Here is an 18,275-nt window from a genome sequence, read left to right as displayed (position 1 = left end):
ATTGGAGCTGTGCAGGTATTTCTGATGTCTACCTGCACCTAACTGTACTGGTCCATGTACTGGGTATATGCACCTTAGTGCAGGTAAAACTGGATCTGTGCAGGTATTTCTGATGTCTACCTGCACCTACTCTCATGTCCCTAATAAACATACCCCCCGGAATAAACATACCCTCCGGAATAAACGTACCCCCCGGAAAATGACCAAATTGACAGGTGAACTGTGTGTCCATGATACTAAAATGTGCTCTTTATTTCAATACCAATATATGGGCAAATCTTTCACTGTTACATTTAATTAGTGAGTATATATCACTTTAATTAATGAGTATATATATATTGTACTTGTTTTGGGGAAATACAAAATCCGTAGGAGAAGCTATTGCATTTTACACTTCTGAAATGCACTTTGTTAAGCCTTCTCCTGCAACTTGAGTTGAAAATCTGACTAACTTAAGAGATAGAAAATCAAGCCCAATTAAGTACAAATATAGGGGTTTAATGAGTATGTGTACAACAAAATCCATTTCAACATAATAATTATTTGGTATGGTACATTGTCTAGTCTGGTCAAAGTCTGGATTCTGAAGAAGAAAAACTTCTGAAGAAAAAACTTTTGAAGAAAAAAATATATTCAGCATAAAATTTTGATTGGTTTCCATCTCATTGTTTTTTTAAAAATCGATAATGTGATTGTATCAATTTTAAACGCCCTAAAATTAGCTAAATCGGCGCTTTTACGGTGATTGCGCAATATGGGTGCCCTATGACCTTTGACTTTTTACGGGTCATGCTGCTCAGGCGCTAGGCGCCCTCCCCACGTCGGCCGTCCGTCTTGTGGGCAAATTTCTACTTTTTTAGGGGTTTCGGGACCTAAAAACTAACACCAGACATTGCCAGAGGGAAAATAAACCACATACGTTTTTTTCATGGTAAATATCGCTAAAATGGACCAGGCATTTTTCTGCCGCGTTGCCGATTTTGACAAGGACTTGCGGCCGCCATGTGCTAAATACGTCGATTAGCTACTCGCCTTCCCCTTCGGTTTTGTGGGCAAATTTTTGCTTTTTCAGACGTTTTGGGACTTAAAAATGGACAGCAGGTGAAAAATAAATAATGTACATTATATTCATGGGAAATGCCGCTATCATGGACCAAATATTTATCTGTGACGTGTTGCCGAATTTTGCGGCCGCCGGCCACTTGCTGATGGTGCGGTACTTATGGACAATTTTTTTCCCCAAAATTAATAAACGTACCGTCCCTAATAAGAGTGTACCGGGTGGACGTTCGGGCCGAAAAAAATAAACGTACCGGTACGTTTAATCGGGACATCAGAGTACTTGTATTTACTATGGCAATCCAAATTTATTTATTTATTTATTTATCAAATTAAATCTAACTGTCCCTCACTGTAAGTTTCGGTAGAAAAAACTATCACCCCCAGGGTCGAATTTCTTACCTGCCAACAGATGAGCCTGATTTGCTTGCTGCCTCCACGGGGGTGGGTTTTTTGGATGGAACAGCCATGGGGCTGCTACAGGCTGAGGAAGCAGCAGAGCCCAGTACTGCACGTTGGGCCATCATGATGGGAACATTACTGTAGAACACACAAGTTTAGACTATGGTTACAAGTTACACAAAAACTTCCACAAGTCTTTCCATCATTTCATGGAAATTTTCAGCTCATGGCGGACAAACATTTGGCCCAATCTGTCATCTTCTAATGACCAATCTAAAAATTGGCATGTAAAGATATAGAAAGAGATGTCATTAAACTAAGCTTAGAACACACAAGTTTAGAGAATGGTTACAAGATACACAAAATCTTGTCCACAAGTTAGAGGATGAATATACATAGATGAAACTATGAGACCACAGTAGCTCACAAAGCAAGCAAAACTTATTTCCCCTAGGAAGATCATCACACTGGATGTGGAAGGCCCAAATCCATGAGGTTGACCAAGGAAAAGATGGATTGACAACATAACGGAGGATTTCCACCACCTTAACTTACAAAGCGGCAACCCACAGGACAGAGGCAAATGGCAGGCTGCCATCAAGCCTCAGCATCAGTGTGAAAGCGTGTCTAACCCTCAGAAGATGGGAAACAACAGATGTTAAACCAGATACACACTTTACGACCACCTACCCATTGGTATGTCTCTCCCCTGAAAAAGGGCTGTCGTCCCCCACAGTGAAGGGAACAGTGGTACCATCCAGCACACAGCTGCTCATGCTACTGATGGAGCTCATGGACCCAGAACTGTCCCTGTGTCTCCTGGCAGGGCTGGAGCCATCCTCAATACCTGTACAACAGACAACAGATATGTGTTACCCTGTACAACAGACGTGTTACCCTGTACAACAGTCATGGAGCCATCCTCTATCCCTGTACAACAGACAACAGACGTGTCACCCTGTACAACAGATGTGTTACCCTGTACAACAGTCATGGACCCAGAACTGTCCCGATGTCTCCTTGCAGGGCTGGAGCCGTCCTCTATCCCTGTACAACAGACAACAGACGTTTGTTACCCTGTATAACAGACATGGACCCAGAACTGTCCCTATTTCCAGCTCTGATTTCTCCTGGCAGGGCTGGAGCCATCCTCTATCCCTGTACAACAGACAACAGACGTGTGTCATCCCGTACAACAGACAACAGATATGTTTTACCCTATACAACAGAATATGTCACCCTGTACAACACTCATGGAGCCAGAACTGTCCCGATGTCTCCTGGCAGGGCTGGAGCCATCCTCTATCCCTGTACAACAGACAACAGACATGTGTTACCCTGTACGGCAGACATGTTACCCTGTACAACGGTCATATAGCCAGAACTGTCCCGATGTCTCCTGGCAGGGCTGGAGCCATCCTCTATCCCTGTACAACAGACAACAGACATGTGTTACCCTGTACGGCAGACATGTTACCCTGTACAACAGATGTGTTAGTCCCTGTACAAGAGATATGGATCCAGAACTGTTGCAATGTCTCCTGGCAGGGCTGGAGCCGTCCTCTATCCCTGTACAATAAACAACAGATGTGTGTTACCCTGTACAACAGTCATGGAACCATCCTCAATCCCTGTACAATAAACAATAGACATCTGTCACACTATACATGAGTCAACAGGTGTGTGTCACCCTGTACAACAGACAACATTTATTCCCTGACTTTACATTTGGAAAAAAAAAGTTCAGCTCACCTATCAGGACTGTGTCATCAAACTGGGGCTCTGAGTCCGACCTTGTCGGTCTGTTTGGTTCTCTGTATGGACAGAACACAAGGTTAAGACGGATTGCTTTTTTGTATCAGAAGTAATTATAACTAGGTAGAGCAAGGTTGTAGCTTTCTCCACAGTACAGCATCTAAGCTATACACAACTGCATCTAAAAGTATACTGTATTTAAAACTACATGTTTTTGTTCCCTGAATGAAATGGTTCTCCAATCAGTGTAGAGCTGTAATTATCTGCAGTGTTACTAACCATCACACAGGTTACACTCAGTCAAAGTCACGGTAAGTTATACTCACCCTTTCACCCTGTCTATGGAGAATTCATCCCCAGTTATGTGTTTCAAAAAGTTGAAACAGAAGAAAAAGATCTGTGAGAGAAACAAAAGCATTTTAACTCCAGGTATACCTACATAACAACCACAGCTTATATACATATACCACACTGTTCACTGAAGCAAGCACCAAAAGGATCTAAGACTACCTTTTACTGCTGAACTTTTCAAGACTATTCCAAGACATTTGCAATTGCACATCAAAAGTGACCATGCCCTTAAGTACAAACAGATGTACACAGTGCAGTGTACAAGTAATGAAAGTACTAAATAATGAAACTACTATTCTTTTTGAACCCCCTTCCAGTCCCATGTTCCTATCAAGGTAACTTGTTATGCAAATTCAGTACCATTATCATTTATATCATTTGTCATATTTATTTAGTATGTTTTCTGTACTTTATTAGTCTGTTCCGTTTCTTTTATCATATTTAAACTACCCTTTGATTGTACTTATTGTTACCTTTTATTATATGTTATGTATGTCACAGGGAGCCTTCAAAAGGACCAAAATGGCCATATGCTAACCTGTATACATAAATAAAAATGAAATGAAATTGTTAGTCCTGTTACCTCTTCCCCCTTGCCCAACCTGTCCTGCAGATTGTGCCCAAACAGCTGCCAGTCGTACGCTATGGTCAGGTACAGCATCTCCAGGGCACTCAGCGACTTGTGCATCTTGCCATCCTGGAGCAAAACATGTCAGTCATTCATTTATTTCAAATGCAACAGAACATTACACTAACTTACAGGCAGCTGGGCTAATATACGTAAGTCAACAATTATACATACGGGACAACAGGTAAAGTTACATATATACACAGATCTCACAATTATACAGTTAAAAGTTAGACAAAATCCAACCCATACCTTTCAGTATATAGCAGAATGTACTGCACCTGTGGGAATTTTTCACAAAGTTCTGCTGAAGTGCTACATACAATACATTGCATGCTGGTTTTACGCAGAGGCAGAATGTTCTGCCAACTTCCTACTAGGTTACTGCGCCTGTTCTGAATGTTCTATATAAAGAAATGAGAGATATCTTACAGCCCAAAGGGACATCCTGAGTAGCGATATGTGGAGTGGTGTTCTGTCCCAGCCTGAGATACAATGTACCAACAGGCCACTGTCACCTGTAGGGACAATAAAGCAAACAGACAAACTTTTAATTTGAATATTCTAGACTGTAGCAAAATTGCACATAAATGCAGCTACTTCTTGGATGTTCTTTGTTGAACTTCAAGTCTAAGTCGATGAACCAACCATGAGTCATTGCTTTGTGATAGACGGAAGTCTAAAAACCCTTAACAACTTTAGAGAACAAGATTATCCAAACCATGCAAATTAGCACACAGTTGACAGAAGAAGATTAAAAACAAACCAGGATATTTGAGCAATAGACCAATCCCATAGCCCTGCCTACCTCCGTTGAAATGCAAAATAAAAACATAAAAATTTGACAAACATGCAGCCACTCCCTCATTGGTTGAACCACTAATTACTGTGCTATCATTGGCTGATCTGCTATTTCTGATGGACAGTTAGGGTTGGACTATTACGATTGTGAGGTAAGATGACTTCCACTCACCATGATGCAGACAGTAGAGCATTAACCTAAGGTAGTTCTGGGTCAGTTTGATCAGGTCCCAAGACTGGAATGAAGACAAAATGTCATCACGACATGTGCAATGTAGAGAAACATTTGGTGAGTGCTTATGTGATACTTATGTACTGAATTAATAAGAATTGGCTTACATGATAGTATATTGTACAAGAAGAAATTGGAGATTACATATTTCAGGGAAGTATGCAATCCTTGGCTTCCAGAATTCCCCCATGTCTGACTTCTAGTTTCTGCTGGCTCCTGGCCAGATTCTGAGGCCGTGACCTCCTGTCATTCTGCCTGTCAATCTCCCCCTTCCCTCCCACATGCTGTCAACCTGCTCTGTCCAGACAAACAGAGCACAAACCCACAGCTCAGCCATCCAAAACATTTCTTTCATACTCGGAAGTACAGTAATAAATCATCTGTAAACGTACCCTGTATCTGTCCCAGTCGATTCCCAGGCACCGTGACTTCTCTATAAGGGACTGGGGAACCTGCAGGTCTGCATCTACATAACCCTGGGGTTCAAACAGGTAAAGTTAGAAGCAAGTTTAAACTGTAATTACAAATACAAGAAATTAGACTTGCATGTACAACTCCAGTCTTTGTCAAGGAATGAACAATCTACCACTTCCGTGACATAACCTTAAGCAGATGACACACGTGACATGGTGAGTAGTGGATCATAGAGGAACTTTGAAGTCACATTTAGGTTATAGATATTTATCTCAACCTGACAAACAGAAAGTTGCAAAGCAGTTTGCTGGACATTTGAATGTACATGTATTACTAAATTGTGTACCTGATTCCACTCAAACACAAGCCCCTCTGCAACGTAGTCATTGTCTCTGTAGTCCTTGAAGAACTCACAGCCTGAAAAACAAAAGAACAAAAGTGTCAACAGCTGATACCATATTGTGGTATGTTCACTTACTTATCTTCTTCATCCCTGGTAAGACACAGGACCAGTGACTGATGCAATTTTACATTTTAGGTTAAAAGGACAACATTGAATCTACCAGCCTTCTCTGTTATATTAGCAAGATGAAGAGACAAGATGACACAAAGACATACCTGGATAGGGCACGGATATCAAGGTGAAGTCTGCATATCTGTGTTCCTTGTCCACTTTTTCTGAAGATGTAACCCTTAAGAGAAAGAGAAAAATAACCAATTAATCAGTCCCAACAATAAGTATTGGAAGACTCAGCCCATCCCTCTCCTTTCAAGGCCTTACCAAAGACTGGCATGCATTTTACACCTGGGTGGAGTGAGGAAAGTCACGTTAAGTGCCTTTCCCAAGGACACGATGTTTAGCCAATAAGCAATTAACTCATGACCTCTCGGTCTCTTGTCCACTAGCCTAACCATTTGGCCCTTTGATACTATCATTAGTACTTTTATTCAAACCCATGCACATGGATTGGAGGAAGGTAAATATGGGGCCTTACTGCATGCTAAACTTGACCTTCTTGTTCTCCACCATCAGGAAAAGATGTTAAAGTTTCTTTGAAACTGCTTTTCCCATAGACACAATGTCTAGCCAAGAATCAAACTCATCACCTCTCGGTCTCTTGTCCAATAGCCTAACCATTTTGCCCTTTGATACCACCAATTGTACTCATATTCAAATCCATGCACAGCATATATTCAAATCCATGCCCATGGAAGAAGGTAAATATGTAGCCTTACTGCATGCCGAACTTGACCTTCTTGTTCTCCACCATCAGGTCCACGATGGTTCCGATGTTCAGGGCCTTCAGTAGCCGGATGTCCTGCATACGGATACTGTCCACCAACTGCCATTCACTAGTAAACAAACAAACAAACAAACAAAAACAGGTGTCACTTTGAACTTTGAGATGGAATAGCCTTACCCACGAGTCCACCTTGACTACCACACCAGACAGTGCTCATCTGCTTGGAGTGCTCTAGCTTAGATGAAATGAAGACACTAATGTGAATAAGAGCCTGGTAGAAACTCCCCTGAGCTATCACCACTGTCACCATCCACAGTACCCCGTGCTTAATACGGGTTTGAGTAATCTTTTCCATGTTTACCTTACAGCAGACATTGGTGGTGGGAAGAAGGCATTCCACAATAGTGGCAAACCAGAGAAAAATGACCTCTGCATAACAGCTCTGTTCCTGAAGTGTGGAGTCAAATTTTAATCAGTAGATGTGATTATAAAACACTGGTAGAAATGAATACACTTGGATTTTGCAAAGCAAAGCTAGTAATAAAGGCAATTTGTAAAGAAGATACATTGTTGAATATTTCCTGAGTATACAAGTGAAGACTGTTGGCACATACCTGTTCCCGTTGGGTACGTAAACTGACTGGTCCCGAGACACTCCATAGCTCACCATTCCGTCTTCTGTGGGGATGCTCTCTCCTCCTGAAAAGGTTGACATAGTTCTAAGTACTGTAAATTTATTAAGATTTGCAAGGACTTAATGTGGTGTTCAGAGGGGAAGTTGTTTGTGGTCCTTAACATTTGTGTTTGATACTGGAATGCAAGATGTTTGCAGTGTGATGAGTTTGCAATGAGAGGTGACCACAACACAGCCTTCTCAAAACAAGCCGGCTACCGGCGAAAATCGCCGCCTACTCAAACTTTTGCGCCGGCTACTTTGGTCAAAATTTTCAAATTTTTGCGCCGGCTACTTTCGTCTAAATTTTCAGAAAAACAAGTAAGCTCCGTTACATTTTCTCACAAACTTCACCGGCTCATTTCTTCTGACGAACTTCAGACAAATTTCTGCTAGCTTTCTGGATCTGAAAACTGCTTCTTTCTTAGCCTCCTGTGCAGATTTCTAGTGCACGAGTCAGCGTTTGCTTCTACGAGCGGCCCGCGGCCGGCCGGCCAGAGCGGCCGAAACTTTACGGGGGGAGGGTCTTGTTCGGGGCTCGAGTTGTATCCGCGGAGCTGTATCGCTCGAGCTAGGCGGAACTTGCTTCGTAAACTCGTTGCTTCGTAAACTCGAAAATTTATCAAGCCGCTACCTTCCCAACTTCTCCCGGCACTAGTAACATTCCTGCTACAAATAACTAGTACAAATCACGTCAAAAAATATCAAGACATGAAAAGAAGCGTGTTCATATCTTTCATACACAGAGACAAATTTTCAAAAACAAATCGCCATCAGCGAGATTTCACAGCTGTTTCATTCATCAAAAGTTCTTGTCGATCGTAAAATGATCACTCATCTGTTGTCTCCACTAGTGTGGCATTTGTAGCTTAATCACGGCTAGCCAAAAATCAGCGTCAAAACCCCGGAATAAAAACACGCACACTCCACATCGCTGTACAAAAACAGGAGCTTTCAGGCGCCATCTTGTCATGAATAAGTAAGTAGCAGCGTGCGATCGACGCTCTGATTGGTTCACCTCACATGACCTGCGTTCTGATTGGATAAGCGATGTGGCCAGCAGCCGGCAGCGCGGGAAGATTTTTCTTCGCCGGCAGGCTCTCGCCGGTGAAGAAGAGACACATTTACGCTGCTTTCTACGTTTTTTCTACGACTACTAAGCAACATCCTATTAAAGAAATACATAATTAAAAGAATTTTCGGGAAGATGTATATTTATCTACGCCGATTTTTGGCCATTTTCTCGTAATTTTCTTGTTCAAGGAACCCGGAAGTCAGTGTACCGGGACGCGGGGTGAATTTCCATAGGGCATTTATGGATCGCTCCCCGCTGGAATTAAACCGTCAAAACAGAAACAAAACTTCCAAAAAGCGAAACTGTGACATTTTTTCACATCCCAATGATTATGTTTTCGATCAAATTGACATTTAAATATGCTTTCTTCATTTTTGCATTTTGTGGCCGGGCGCAAGGACCGCGCGTAATACGATCGGAGTGGCAAACAATTTTAATACAGCCTTTTTCCGGAATTATTTGTGCACGAACAGTAAATTTTGGAGCCACAAGATTGCCATAAAAGCTGCTCAGAATGTACCAAAAACAATGTTTAGGGGTCTAATTTTTACGATTTCCTCCGGGGAGGCCCCCGGACACCCCCAACGGGAGGGGGGCCACCCCCTCCCGTACCCTCCCCCTGCGAGCCGCTGCGCGGCTCGCTTCGAGCCACTTCGTGGCTCGCCTGCTACTTTTTCTTATCAGCCACCTACTCTAATTTTTTTTGAGAAGGCTGCAACAAAACAAACATAGAGTATAGTAGTAAGACACCAAACTACTGCAAATACTCAACAAGTTACAGTAGCTACCTGAGAAGAGAAAGTCCAGACCCGACCTGCCGTACACCTCTGCACCGCTGGCAAGGGTCGCTGACCTGCAGATATGCTACAACAAACATAAAGGTCCTTGGGTTAAAGGACAAGGGAAATCACAGTAGTAAGTTGCAAGTTTCATGTTAATGTATTGAAGTACAAAATGTGATGTTTGAATGATTTGGGCAAAGGTACAATGCTGTAGAAATCTTTATCATTGTATCATGATCAAGAATCTTTGGCCCTTTCAAGATCACTAGAGAAAAGTTTTTAACATTTTAATTATGAAACAGTGGAAATCATATGCTAACAAAAAGGCTCTTACCTTGCCTTCATACAGCATGACTGGTACCACAAACCTGGACCTGCACCGCGCCAGCCTGGCCTTGGTGAACAGGTCATGCATCGTGCCAAGGTCGTACAAGGAACCCACTTTGGTACTGGGAAATAGTATTAGAGATACATGTAACGTACTTCACACCAACATACAAGGTATGGACAGGACATTCTCTCATTAGCTTATATCACATTCACATACAATTTCACACAGAGACAAATTTGCTGGATACAGATGTTTATAAGAATTGGAACAGAAGTTGTATCCTATCCCTTTAGCAGCTAGTGAAACTTAAAACTTCAATTCACAGTAGGTTTGTGTCCCACAATTGATACAGTGGTGCTATTACAGGACCTTGTATTTTACTGAGCCTGAACATTAAATGTCTTCTGTTATCTTACCACCACCTCATGAGAGGATTCTACACTGTATGAATGTTGACCTACTTCCTGGTGGCATCATCCACTTCATACTCCAGCAAGACCAGCTTGGCTGGATAGTGTCCACACAGCTCCCCACCACTGTTATCTATGGTCTGTGGAATAAGGCAAGCAAGGAACAACATTAACCATGCCAATAACTTTGAATTAACGCTCATCTGTGTTGGTAGAATCCATAGTTATAAAGGACAAGCTTTGTTCTGTCTTTCCGCCACTTTTGATAGCAACTGGCATAATGCTTACAAGACTGTAAAGGCATAAAGAAGAGAATCACTTACAGCATACTTGTAGTCCTTTGCAAACAGATCAAGACACTTCCTGTGGATGACTTTTAGCTGCAAAATCAAATGAGATAATGTGGTTTAAGAATACATGTAGTACTAGTAGTAGCGAACACATTACACTGCAATGCCATACCAAATTCTTTCAATCTGAAACTCATCAAACATCTGCATGAAGCCCTGTACAGTATGTACGGACATTATCATTCAATATTACTAAATATTCCTCCTATAATTGTCTCCTTTGCCTGCTGGTGAATGACACATATAAAATTAAAAAGTGAAAGTATAGCTATCAGCTTTCCTCAGTACTTCCTCCTGATGATTTACAGCAGCTTCCACATGGCCTCCCACTCAATCACTAAGCTGAAACTTTCCTTTCATAATTTTGAGGCGATTACTTCCTGTTTCGTACAAGATGTTGATGAAACACAAAACTATGTCTTGAGTAATACATGTGTACTATGCAAGTCCTAGACTAATGGATATTAGTGAAACTTGGTTGAAGGTTAGGATACTGGCGTTAGACCTAAAGCCGGTTTACTGGTTATGCGAAGAAAACAAACAAACAAACGCACATGTATCTCTGAAGGCACTAACAGCAGGCTCTATAATAGTATAAAACAGGAACTTAAAAAACTTTTTTTAACTTGCAACTTACCCGCGAATTCCCCTGTGTATCCTTGGTCTTGAAGGTGTTCTTGGAGAAAAAGTCCAACAGGGAGTGGATTTCGTCGTACCGGATTTTCCCGCCATCCTCTCTACTCGCCATGAGCCTGACCCTGACAGACAGACTTGTTCAGCCTTCGGACGAGCAAAAATAACCTCTAGTAGAATGGTGTAGTTTCACAGGTATGTAAGTTCCTGTGCTGCTTTTTCAACACGCTGAGATCAGCACGCACGGGAAGAAGTTTCAGCGACTGTCCGTCCGTCCCCAAGTTCAACTGCAGTCCGTAGAAACTACTTTCACTTTCAAGTTCCAGTTTCAGCTGGCGTGAAAGTATGCCCCTCCCCCTACACTCCCATCAACACAAACACTTCCTCAAAGGGACGTAGAAACTTTTCTTAGCACAGAAAGGACACCCTCACCGCTAGAACTTGCGCATCAGACGACATCCTGAAAATTCTCCATCAAAAAGCCCGAACATGTTCTATATATAAAGAGATTTTCAGAAAAAACAATCCATGGTTACCAAAATTTCATCACACGGCAGCCATGATGTTTTTAACTCGTGGCGAACACGAGGCTGGAGGTGAAAATTTGTTACAAAGGACGTGATTGGCCAATTCGGTGCCATCAGCCAATCACGATCGACCTTACGTTTTCCGAGTAACTCTATCCCATGATGCAACGGGTGACAAAGGTTGAAGGTCAGGACGGGAGGATGACAGGTCGTCACGTGGAATGCAGCTGTGTTTGTTGACGTTTTTAGGTATTTAATGCTAACAATAGACAGATCACGTGCGAGTCACCGCGTGTAGAGAAGAGGATGAGCATCAGGCACGTTGTTGTTGCCCTGTCGGGGGGCGTAGACAGCAGTGTTGCGGCGCTGCTGCTCAAGAGGAAAGGTGGGTGATGAGCTGATCATGAGGAGATGCGTGCTCTTGCAGTATCAAAGCAGATGCAGATGTCTTGTTTTCTCTCCTTGCTTCCTCCCGAGGTATACACTATTGCAAGACTTATCCAGGTGATAGGTGTTATCCTTAAGTTCCTTCCAGGTGACAGGTTCTATTTTTCCTCAGCTCAAGCTACCAGGTGAGAGGCGTTGTCCTTATTTTTCAGGTGATGTGAGGTGTTGTCCTTATATATGGCCCCATTCCCACTGGGGTAGAATTGTCCGGATCAAACCGAATTGATTCGCTTTGGATGGATCGAGTCAGGGATCGAAGCCGGATCAAAGCGATCGAATCAATTCAGCTCGATCCGGACAATTTTATCCTAGTGGGAATGGGGCCTTCCATATATTACTCCTCAGGTTACCGAGTGACAGGTATTCCTTAATATTTTCCCCCAGGATACCAGGTGACAGGTGTGTTCATGAGGAACTGGGACACGGTAAATGAGCTGGGGGTGTGCCAGGCAGACAGGGACTGTGAAGATGCAGAATTTGTCTGCAGGAGGCTGGACATCCCCTTCCATCAGGTCAACCTGGTCAAGGACTACTGGAACGACGTCTTCAGGTACTTACTTACTTATCCTCTTCATCCCTTGCAAGACATAAGGCCAAGACTTTTCCCTTCCATCTGTGTCTGTCCTCGGCCACCTTCTTCACTGATCTCCAGGACAGTCCCATAGACGCCAGGTGATCTGACACAGTTCTTCTCCAGGTGGTTTTAGGTCTACCTCTATTTCTTTTCCCAGCAGGTCTCCAGTTTAAGGCTGTTTTGTCCTCAGGTAGTCCATGTTAAATGCCTACTGATTTCTGAGTTGAGAAGCAGTCTACTAGAACAATTGTCCACTAGTACTAGTAATTATGACCAGCTGGTGTGTTATGCCGAATGGCGGTTATACCGGCTATACTAATACAGATACAGACTTGTAGATGATATGAGTAAACTGATACTTTATGTTTTATAACTATTGTAACATTTCTTCCTAGTGAAATGCTGAAGGAGTATCAACACGGCTGGACCCCAAATCCAGACATCTTGTGCAATAAGAGGATCAAGTTTAGGACATTCTTTAATTATGTGATGGACAAATTTGAGGCAGATGCCCTGGCCACAGGCCACTATGCCAGGACTAGCATCCACGGGAACATCTGCACAGAGAACGTCCTGTCATCCATGAACATTATACCACGGAGTCACACAGAGAGTGAGTTCTGTAGTCCTGTTCTGGTACACAAGCCTATGTTGCACCTGCTTGCTACGAGGGGTGATCCAAAAGTTCTCGGCCTCTCCCAAAAAACGTGATGGCAGAAAATTTTTTCTTACACTATTTTTTAACATAGTCTCCTCTAACTTCAATGCACTTGGTCCATTGATGTTCCAGCTTTCCTTTCTCTTGTAGAAGAATATTTCGTCTGAAGCCCTTAAAAATGCCTAAATCACATCAATGACGCCATCATCACCATCAAAACGTTGACCACGTAAGTGGAACTCCAGTTTAGGAAACAGGTAGAAGGCCCATGGTGCTAGGTCAGGTGAATAGGAAGAGTGGGGTAAGACTTCAAAGCCACATTCGTTTGCTGCTGCCACTGACCCCTGTGCTGTGTGGACAGGTGCATTGACAGCACGTCAAGTCGGAGCTTTTCTCCCCTTTTCTCTGTGATTGTTGCCCTCAAATGCCGCAATTCTGGTCCACAGTACACCCCATTGATGGTTTGACCCTTTTGCAGGTAGTCAATCGTCATTACCCCCTTACTGTCCCAGAAAACAGAGGCAAAAACCTTTTTAATGGGTAAAACTCGCTTGGGATGCTGGGAACCGTTCTTCATCAATTATTTCCTGTGCTGTTTTGATTCGGGGTGAAAGTGGTGAACCCATGTCTCATATTGGGTGACAAATCGTTTGAATAAGTTGCCTTGATGGACTGAATTCGTTCCTTGAAATGCCCAGCTTGTTTAACGTGTGATGTTCAGACAACATTCTAGGCACCCATCATGCAGACAGCTTGCTCATCCCCAGGATTTCTGACAAAACATTATGAACTGTACCACAAGTCAGGCCAAAGAACCTGCTACATGTTGGACAGTCTCACATCTGTCATTTACTATCATGTGATGGATGGCCTCAACTGGATTGCCCATGGTGCTGATTTGTGGCATCCTGACATATGTTCATCTTTTGTGCTCTCCTTGACGCGCTTAGAGCTAGCAACCCAGTTCTTTGTGGTTAAATAAGAAGGTGAGTCATCACCAAGTGACTTGATCATGTCTTTATGGATTTCCCTAGGAGACATAGCTTTTTATCGATACACTTGTTCACAGCACACGCTTCTGGTGCGGCCATTTTGTGATTTTGCCCTCACCCGCCCCATTTTCACGCTGCGTCACGTGCTAATTAATGAATGTATAAATTTGCATTTTTGTGGGCAGTGATGTAAGACGTCATAGCATACAGTTATACCAAAGAATACGCGTTTGACCTCTATTTTCTAGGTGAGGCCGAGAACTTTTGGATCACCCCTCGTATAAGTGTAAATATATATTTAAGCCTAGCTACATAGCTTCTAACATATGCCATATAGTTAAGTTTGTGAGAATATTATTCTAGAATTCTATAATGCTAAAAGAACAAAAATTTTCTCATCTTCATTTTGTTTTATTCATATTCAGCTTTAGAATTTACATTGCTGCATTTCCTTCAAAATACATGTAGTTTGATAAGAGAATACAAAGTCATGGAAAACGCAATGGCAAGACAAACACTACAGAACAATACAATTTTTCTGATTTTTTTCCCCAGATGTGAAACTGTTACAAGCTCTGGACAGCTGGAAGGACCAGACATTTTTCCTGTCCCAGATCCCCCAGCAGGCCTTGCGACGGGCGCTCTTCCCGCTGGGTGAACTGACCAAACCTGTGGTGAAACAGATGGCTCAGGACGCTGGGTTCACTCATATCGCCAAGAAAAAAGAGGTGGGATGGGATACAGGAGTTTTCTTTTGCACTACCAAGATTGTCTCACCTAAGTGCTTACATTTCAGTGTCTGTCAGACACCCTCCTCAGAGCTTCTGACTGAATTTCTGCTTCTCGCTGCTATATTCTCTCCAGTCAGAAGCTCTGAGAATCTGTATCCTATACTTAACCAACCTGATGACTATTTTTTTGGAAAAAGAGGTGGGAGTTAAACTGAAAGAGTATTTTGTTTTTGTCTTTAAAAGAGGCAAAACAAATCAGTTGGCAATATGGTAGAGAAAGATAAATATGTCAACATGATGTTATTTTTTAACAAATTTTCTCAATAGAAGGCCAAAAGACCACTCCTATGCACTGAACTAAGCTGCTGGGAGGCATAGGTGATAATGCTGTTACTCTGACAGATTCTTTATCTACTAGTGTATGTTTCCTTCTTTTCACAGAGCATGGGTGTCTGCTTCATTGGCGAGAGGAATTTTCCTAACTTTTTACAAGAGGTACGAAGGATTTTATTGTCTCGAACTAAAGTCTTCCTGTTGATTTTGTTGTTTCTTCATATTTCAAGTCTCACTTTCTAACTATCTGCTCTTGTTTTTTTTTTCAGTATATAGACACAAAACCAGGCCAGTTTGTGTCAGTGTTGGATGGAAAGGTTTTAGGAGAACATAAGGGTATGTAATGTGTATATATCACACAACCAATATGTGTTCTGCCAGCATTTCACTACTTATAGGTATTAGTATTACTGTGAAGTGACCTCTCCACTGCAAATGTATAATTACTGAGTTGCTTTAGTGGCAAATTAAAAAAAACACTGTCACCTCCTACCACGATATGTATTTTGTACATTTAAAACCAGAACAAAAATAAGTGAATTTACAGTATGTAAATCCTCTTCTTGTAGGAGCCTCTTTGTACACCATAGGTCAGCGGGCAGGCCTGGGGGGAATGAAGGAGCCATGGTTTGTTGTGGACAGGGACACCAGCAACAACAACATCTTTGTGGTGAGTAGTCCAGCTGGTATCTGCTTCATCTGTTCTCTTTTTTGTCTTTAAAACATGGATCTCCAGTCTGAAAAAAGTCAAATGATCATGAAATTCAGTGAACGATCTTTAAATTCTTGGAGGGCTTGATTTTTTTTTTGGAACGGGCAAAAATTGCAGGAATATCATCCATAATATCATAAAATTAAGTCAGTGGGTCCTAACTACAGTACTGATGTGTTATATGCTGTATGTGGTTGCAGGTAGAGTATTATAACATGTACACAATGTACAGGTACATTATCGTGTGTCCTCCCTATCCGCAGTGCCCTACTACAGACCACCCAGCCCTGTACAGACAACTGATAATGACGGAGCCCGTACACTGGATAGCTGACCCTCCACGCAGGCTGTATGAGGATCAGATGTACGACTGTCTCTTCAGATTCCAACATCAGATGCCTTTAGGTGAGCTTCAGGAACACATCAGATATGTATAAAGTCTCATGTTAGATTATCAGTCTGACAAGAATAGGCAGACTTTTCAATGTTTATTTTCTCAGATATTCTTCAAACTGGTAGCCTACTGAAGCTACAAAAATAGTACTTTCTTGGTACCTAATACCATGTGAAGGTCCCCCTGGAATAACAGTGTGCACTTTTATTTTCACCAGTTAAATGCACCTTGACTTTGAGTGGCAACAACCAGGTGTGGGTATCATTGGCTGAACCAATCAGAGCGTTGACACCGGGGCAGGTAAGGGCTTCTCAGCAATGTCTAATAATTTATATATTGTGCATATGATCTTAAGTATTTTGTGTACTTTCAAAATAGGTTTTATCAACTACAAGGCTCAGAAAAAAAGTCCCATTCTGCTCTGTGCAGAGCACAGGGGTGGTGGTGCCCATCTCCATTTCTGTAGCCCTTGAGCCACACAGTTGTGCAAGCACTACAGCAAGGGGCTAGCCCAATGGTAGTGTTCTGAGAACTTACAACCACCGGGTTACAAAGCGAGCACTCTACCCGGCTTTGAGCTAAACCAAAGCAAGATTACACGTAACAATTTCTTTCCCTGTTGTGTTTTCAGTATGCAGTTTTCTACAAAGGTGATGAGTGTCTGGGAGGAGGGAAGATCATCAAACTTGGGCCGACATTATTTGACCTGCAGGGAAGAAGAACCATTAGAATAGAGGAGATAGAGAAGAGACCAGAGAAATAGTACAAGTACCATCTTTGGACAGAGACTTTGTAGATATCTTATTTTAGTACCAACAGTATATTGTTCTATATGCTGCACCCTACCAAGGTAACAGCTACACAATACAATTTCCAGGTCGAAGTGCCATTCAGGCAGTGAAAATGTAACACACTGTATAAGCGTAAGAGATAGGGGAATTCTTTTTACACAACCAAAGAGTCGAAACGTCAGCGAGGTGAGACTCTTTGGTTGTGTAAAAAGAATTCCCCTATCTCTTAAGTTTTACCAACCTGATGAAACTATTTTCGGAAGACTGTATAAGGGTGTTTGAAAGCTTGAAACTTATTCTGCAATAGTTCCCTGTTCCGCTGTGTTTTTATTAGCTTCAAGCAGTTATATTAATTGCTTTTTACCATTGTGACATTGGTATTGAATGGTTGTGCCTGCTTCCAGTACCATGCAGATTGCAGTATTTGTTGTCAGGCTGAGGTGTCTTTATTAAACTATAACAATCTAGGAAGTAACCTGCCATTCTGAGCTAGATACTAGTACAACAAACGATGGCAATGATACAAAATATGGAGATTAACGATTTGATTATTGTCGTCTACCTTTAAATGTAGCACTTTTTTTAAGATTGTGAACAGAAAGAGTATTGCAATATTTATATTATTGTTGCTGCTAAAAGGGGATACCAATGTTATAAGTGATATTGCATTTGTCAAATGCATAGAAGGAGATTTGTCATTTGTATCCCCTATACCACAAAACCATCATATCAGAAACATCAGTGAGTCCTTGTACAAATTCATATTATTGTAAACATTAACTTGAACGTACATTTGTACAATAAAAGCAGACTGTTGTTATGAAGTTGGCTTGGTTATGGGTACTCTTTGTAGAAGTTGTTGAAGAGAGTTGAGGTCAAAATGAGTATTTTTGGAGTTGATTCAGAACCTGAATGCTTTTTTCTTTCTTTCTTTTTTTGCTAGTCAGCAAAAATGAAAAAGGGCAAGTCTGAGAAC

The 18,275-nt window shown here is 42.0% G+C and overlaps 2 protein-coding genes across 3 annotated transcripts in view; one reads left to right on the top strand and one right to left on the bottom strand.

Annotated features, from left to right (window-relative positions):
* The window catches only part of LOC109472904 (myotubularin-related protein 14-like), a 13,799-nt gene extending 2,071 nt beyond the window's left edge, over nt 1-11,728 (bottom strand). Inside the window, exons 1-18 of one of the 2 annotated variants that reach the window (XM_019772772.1) lie at nt 11,145-11,728; nt 10,481-10,537; nt 10,209-10,297; nt 9,751-9,865; nt 9,423-9,498; nt 7,501-7,585; nt 7,248-7,334; nt 6,879-6,995; nt 6,261-6,334; nt 5,989-6,059; nt 5,621-5,704; nt 5,169-5,232; nt 4,628-4,713; nt 4,151-4,264; nt 3,543-3,613; nt 3,214-3,275; nt 2,152-2,308; nt 1,462-1,599 (exon numbers count right to left, since the gene is read on the bottom strand). In XM_019772772.1, coding sequence (XP_019628331.1) covers nt 1,462-1,599; nt 2,152-2,308; nt 3,214-3,275; nt 3,543-3,613; nt 4,151-4,264; nt 4,628-4,713; nt 5,169-5,232; nt 5,621-5,704; nt 5,989-6,059; nt 6,261-6,334; nt 6,879-6,995; nt 7,248-7,334; nt 7,501-7,585; nt 9,423-9,498; nt 9,751-9,865; nt 10,209-10,297; nt 10,481-10,537; nt 11,145-11,255 — 1,658 coding nt within the window. In that variant the 5' untranslated portion in view covers nt 11,256-11,728. The remainder of the gene's footprint in view (nt 1-1,461; nt 1,600-2,151; nt 2,309-3,213; nt 3,276-3,542; nt 3,614-4,150; nt 4,265-4,627; nt 4,714-5,168; nt 5,233-5,620; nt 5,705-5,988; nt 6,060-6,260; nt 6,335-6,878; nt 6,996-7,247; nt 7,335-7,500; nt 7,586-9,422; nt 9,499-9,750; nt 9,866-10,208; nt 10,298-10,480; nt 10,538-11,144) is intronic. The other variant, XM_019772780.1, reaches the window with a different exon arrangement.
* Nucleotides 11,729-11,848: 120 nt separating this feature from the next.
* Nucleotides 11,849-17,475, top strand: LOC109473033 (mitochondrial tRNA-specific 2-thiouridylase 1-like). The gene is made up of 10 exons (XM_019772928.1): nt 11,849-12,052; nt 12,499-12,664; nt 13,084-13,301; nt 14,894-15,066; nt 15,511-15,564; nt 15,672-15,738; nt 15,972-16,072; nt 16,378-16,519; nt 16,726-16,808; nt 17,140-17,475. Exons 1-10 carry the CDS (start codon nt 11,974-11,976, stop codon nt 17,269-17,271), a joined length of 1,215 nt encoding a protein of 404 aa, XP_019628487.1. The 5' UTR covers nt 11,849-11,973; the 3' UTR covers nt 17,272-17,475.
* The last annotated feature ends 800 nt before the right edge of the window (nt 17,476-18,275 follow it).

The sequence above is a fragment of the Branchiostoma belcheri genome, unplaced genomic scaffold (genome assembly GCF_001625305.1).
Source record: "Branchiostoma belcheri isolate BF01 breed outbred unplaced genomic scaffold, Haploidv18h27 scaffold10, whole genome shotgun sequence".
Taxonomy (NCBI): Eukaryota; Metazoa; Chordata; class Leptocardii; order Amphioxiformes; family Branchiostomatidae; genus Branchiostoma; species Branchiostoma belcheri.
The sequence above is the reverse complement of the archived record's forward strand: the minus strand, read 5'-3'. Positions and strand labels throughout refer to the sequence as shown.